General features: G+C 50.5%; 2 protein-coding genes across 2 annotated transcripts; one reads left to right on the top strand and one right to left on the bottom strand.

Annotated features, from left to right (window-relative positions):
* Nucleotides 1-524: 524 nt before the first annotated feature.
* LOC127782904 (uncharacterized) lies at nucleotides 525-1821 on the bottom strand. The gene has a single exon (XM_052310181.1). It carries the CDS (start codon nucleotides 1221-1223, stop codon nucleotides 753-755), a length of 471 nt encoding a protein of 156 aa, XP_052166141.1. The 5' UTR covers nucleotides 1224-1821; the 3' UTR covers nucleotides 525-752.
* A 1814-nt stretch (nucleotides 1822-3635) lies between these two features.
* LOC127783315 (putative F-box/kelch-repeat protein At1g15680) lies at nucleotides 3636-4966 on the top strand. The gene has a single exon (XM_052310569.1). The coding sequence runs from the start codon at nucleotides 3636-3638 to the stop codon at nucleotides 4797-4799; it is 1164 nt and encodes a 387-aa protein (XP_052166529.1). The 3' UTR covers nucleotides 4800-4966.

Raw genomic sequence — 4966 nt, 5'->3', positions numbered from 1 at the left:
ATGGAGATGGATCAACGCCTCTACAAAGCTCGATCAGACCTTGAGTTTGAACGAGAAGGCTAATCGGCGACCAGTCGCGCGCGCCCTCTCCCGACACGTGGATGGGGTGGCGGACGGTGACGCGCGGGATTCCCTTTTTTTCCGTTTCTCTCCTTTTTTTTCGGTTCTGTTCTGTTTTGGTTCTCTTCGGTTTTTTTCGGTTCTCTTCCGTTTTGGTTTTCTACAGTTTTTTTCGGTTTCTCTTCCTTTTTGTTCGGTTCTCTTTCGTTTTGGTTTTTTTCGTTTTCTCTTCTTTTTTTTGGGTTTTTTTTAAGATGTATGTATGCAAAATTTATATTCGTATGTATACCAAGTTTTGTATCTGTACGTATACAAATTTTGTATTTGTGTTTTTTCTCTCGGTTTTTAATATGTACATATACAAAGTTTGTATACGCGTATGCAAAGTTTGTATATGGGTATACAAAGTTTGTATACTCATATGCAAAGTTTGTATACGCGTATACAAAATTTGCATACGCGTATGTAAAGTTTGTATACATGTATATTTTTTATACGTCAATTTTTTGGTACACATAAAAATTATATATACGTATGTATATACTTTGTATACACATGTATAAACTTTGTATACGTGTATACAAACTTTATACGTATATATATATAAGTATATAATACATATATACATATAGTAGTATATATATACAGTAGTATAGGCTAGAGAAGGATATAGTAGTATACAGTAATACAGATTAAGGGGGGCAGCTGATCGCGCGGCGCTGCGCGCGCGCGATTGATCGCGTATCAGCGCCCTGCAGTTGTTGGAGCGGATTCGGATCCGCCTGCCGGCGACAAGGTTGTCGACGACGAGGTTGCAGGTCGCCTTCCCGGTCATCTTCCACAGCTTGATGGTGCCGAACTTGATGCGGATCAGCACGCGCGCCCACACCGTGAGAGGCACGAACCCGGCCTATTGCTGCTACAGCAGCTTCGACGCCACGGCGCTGTCCAGCCCGTGTCTCGCCGGCGAGCAGGATGACGGGGCGCACCGTGCTCCGGTGGCCCTGGTACAGCGTCGGGAACCCGCCGCGGCACAGCTCCGTGCCGTTGAACGACGCCGTCACCTCGAGACTGTCGTAGTAGATCCCGATCCGCCGGTTCGGGCTCGTCGCCGTCACCTCCCGATCCGCTGGTTCGGGTTCGAGGCCGGCGAGGGCAAGCATGGCGAGCAGCGTCCAGCATAGCACACGCACCGGCAGCACCGCCGCCCGCGGCTCCTGCGCCGCGGCGGCGGCGGCGGCAGCGGGGCCGGCGCGTACGGGCGTGGCGTGGTGATCGGCAGCTGCTCCTTCTCACCATAGCTCGCCGTCGACCTCCCCTTGCCGACCTGCTGCTGGCTGTCCGGCGCCGGCGCCGGCGAGTCAACGCCCACCGGGTGGATTCGGTGGTAGTCCATTGAGATGGAGACGCTGCTTACACCGGCGAGGGAAGAGGAGAAGGTCGGAGCCAAGGTCACCGGCTGGTCGCGGTGGTTGCGGCGGAGGGGAAGGAAGCGCAAGGATGGCGCGTCGATGGGGACCCCGGCGACCGGCGGCGCGTCGGTGGGGACCCCAGCAACCGGCCGCGTGTCGATGGGGAGGCCGGTGAGCGGCCGCGCGTCAAGGGGGAGCCGGGCGCCTGGTCGCGCGTCGTGGGGGAGCCAGGCGGCTGGCCGCGCGTCGTCGGGGAGCTGGCCGGCCGGGCCGGCCGCGCGTCGAGGAGTCAGGCGGGATTCTCACCAACTTCGTCACTGGGAGGAGAAACAACAGCAGATCGATTTGGGGGTGGATGGTGTGTTAGGGGTATTTTAGTCATTTCGAAAAAATTCAATAGGGTAAACGGAGGCCAACTAATGGCTCGTCGACGGCGATGGTACGCAGTGGAAGTTAAAGAAAACCTGATGGAATATTATTCAACTTGACAAAGTCAGGGGTATATTATAGAAGTGGGCAAAACTCAGTAGCACTAAGTGGATTCTCTCTAAAATAAAATTATACTAATTGGGCCTTGCATTTATTGAATTGGCATGGGAAGCTCAGCCCAATAATGTAATTGGTCCAGCACCAGGTAACCATCAAAGCCCACAAATTTTCAACTTGATATCTTACATTTCTCGATTGTTTTTCCTTGATGGTCCCCATTTGTGATTTATAGTATTGAGATTTATGGTGTGGTAGAGTTATCACCACCTTCAACTGAAAAAGAAAGTTTAGCACCGCCTATATATTTTTCAAACAATAAAATGAAAGAAGAGCCATGTTGCTTGAATTCACCGGACACTGAGGCGAATAAGTTATCTGGTAATAATTGCTGATTTCTTCTAGAGAAATCATAATCCGTACCAGCTGATTGGCAGTACTTTGGACGCACACAATATTTCACAATGACATAGACATGCAGATGATAGTAACTTTTTGACACATACAAACCGGTACAAACGACAGCATAGAGCTGACACACACATATTAAAAAACACACCACGTGATTATTTATGGAGAAGAAAAATCTTATATTATTATATATATCAAGTCTAATATAAGTATTTTATGACTAGCCTTCTGTAGGTTCAGGCCTCAAAGCTTTTCATATTAGGCACATATAAACTCTTTGTATTCATCTTAAGAGTTACTCCTATGTCATAAATAAGTTTATTTTTATCTATCCCACATGTATCAATAGAAAAAATAAAATACCCATACTTTGTTAAATCTCAATGCAACTAATTCTCACTTTATTTACATTCAGTATAATTATTTTCTACTTTCACAAATTTTGATGTGATGATTAGTTAGGGCCTGTTCGGCTGGCAGGGCAACCAGCTACAGTAGCAAGCAACAAAGCCGCGCGCAACATACATCGCAGCCGCAGCGCTGCCACATAAACGACTACCAAACACACCTTTAAATGAGACGGAGGATGTAAGATTATAGATTTAAACGCTCCTAGCACTATGCCACCACTCTTAAGGCTCCTTTGGATTGAATTTTTTTTTAAGAAAAGTAGTAAAAACCAATTAATCCAAAAAAATAACTCCTATGTATGCTACTTATTTGGTATATAGAATTAATTCGAAGGAATTTCAAAGGACAGGAAAAACTTCTCCAAAGGGTGCCTTTATATTTCTTCTCTTTGATAATTGGCATGGATCTAATTGAAAAACAGTTGGAAAAAGGAACCCATATGGATTTGCCACTGCCAGCCATACCACGTAGTGTAATTAATCCATTGAACAAAACTAGCTGACTCCCTCGATGGTGACAGGTCTGAAGAAGCTTGGATTAATAGGACAGATCACAAAATTGTTCATTGGAAAACTTGACCTGACATGCATTGGTATAAGGCAGATATATATTTAAAAGTATATATATGGCCCAGCTAAATCTTCTGATAGGTGATGGCCAACTCTAAAAAATGCAGAAAACTCCTCCTTTTTCCTCTTCTACATTAACAAAAACATATTGGTTGTGTGCCCAGGACGGTAAGCGAAAGCTACTTCCATTATTAAAAATTAAGATACTGTTTGTGCAATCATGTTATTATTAATCTGAGCTTAGTGGGCTTCCTTAATTGTACATGTCTCTCTTCATTCTGCATCAATGATATTTATGTGTGTGACATGTATGTCGAGTTCGTTAACCAACTCGTCTGCAATGGAATTCTGTGACGATTTGCTCGTGGAGATTCTCTCGAGGCTCCCGTTCAAGTCGCTTGCAAGATTCAAGTGCGTCTCCCGCTCATGGCGCGCGCTCATCTCCGGCGGCGACCTCCGCCGCCGGCTCCCGCTGCTCGCCGCCGGCTTGTTCGTCGGCGACGGCGGCGGCGGCGAGCCGAGGTACGCCACCGCGTGCTCCGGCGATGGTGTTGAGTTCTGCGACATGAGCTTCTTCCCGCTGGCGGAGACGGCGGCGAGGGTCGTCGACGCGTGCGAGGGGTTGCTGCTGTACAGGTCGCTCGCCGCGGCGTCGGCGATGTACGTCGCCTGCCCGGCGACGAGGAGGTGGGCGGCGCTGCCGGTGCCGCGGAGGGAGGCGCAGCTCCCGCTGCTGGCGTTCGACCCGGCCGACGGCGGCGGCGGCTCGCCGCGCTACCACGTCGTCTGCTTCGTGGCGTGGCAGGAGCGCGGCGCCACCGTGGACGTCTTCTCGTCGGAGACCGGCGCGTGGGCGGAGCTCGACGCGGCGTTCGGCGGCGTCGAGGCCTCGTCGCTGTCCCCCACCACGCACTACCGCGGCGGCGTCCTCCACGTGCTCGCGTACCCGGACCGCGTCGTGCTCATGGACCTCGCCGCCACGACCACGACGACGACGTCGGTGGCGCCGTGCAGGCTCGCGCCACGGCTGCCCGACGACGTCGACGCCGGCGCGCGCCTCGGCCACTCCCGCGGCCGGCTCCACTACGCCAAGTGCGACGGCGAGCGGCTGAGGGTCTGGGCCCTCGACGTCGACGCCGCCTCGCCGGGCTCATGCCAATGGATCTTGACGAACACCGTCCGTGTCAACGAGATGACCATCAATGGCGGGCTCTGGGCGGCAAGCGAGGTCAAGTTCTTGGCGTTCCACCCGGACATGGCCGACGTGGTGTACCTCTCGTCGCCGGAGGGGAAGGTGGCGAGCTGTGACATGAGGAGGAAGGAGATGGTGAGCTCGTGGAAGCTGGGAGCTGAGCACCATGTCGTCAGGTTTTGGTTGCTTGGTTTCTCCTCGGGTTTGATGAGCTGCCTGGGTGGCGAGCAAGCATACCAGATTGCCGGTGCTAGCTAGCTATAGTATACTAGTATATTTTTTTTCTGCTATTTCTTTTCCATTTGACCTTCGATTTGATTGCTTCAGAACTCATATATCAAAACGCAGTTTTGAAGAAAAAGTTAAATGGATGGTGGCGGCGTGTGGCAACGATAACATAAGCCCTTTTGAATTGTGCTTTGGTT

The sequence above is a fragment of the Oryza glaberrima genome, chromosome 8 (assembly GCF_000147395.1).
Source record: "Oryza glaberrima chromosome 8, OglaRS2, whole genome shotgun sequence".
NCBI classification, from domain to species: Eukaryota; Viridiplantae; Streptophyta; class Magnoliopsida; order Poales; family Poaceae; genus Oryza; species Oryza glaberrima.
Note: the sequence above shows the minus strand (reverse complement) of the source record. Positions and strands in the feature narration are given on the sequence as shown.

What these genes read in the sequence shown, in the direction of transcription:
- LOC127782904 (XM_052310181.1), bottom strand. Translation starts at nt 1,223, where the DNA reads ATGCTTGCCCTCGCCGGCCTCGAACCCGAACCAGCGGATCGGGAGGTG.
- LOC127783315 (XM_052310569.1), top strand. Translation starts at nt 3,636, where the DNA reads ATGATATTTATGTGTGTGACATGTATGTCGAGTTCGTTAACCAACTCG.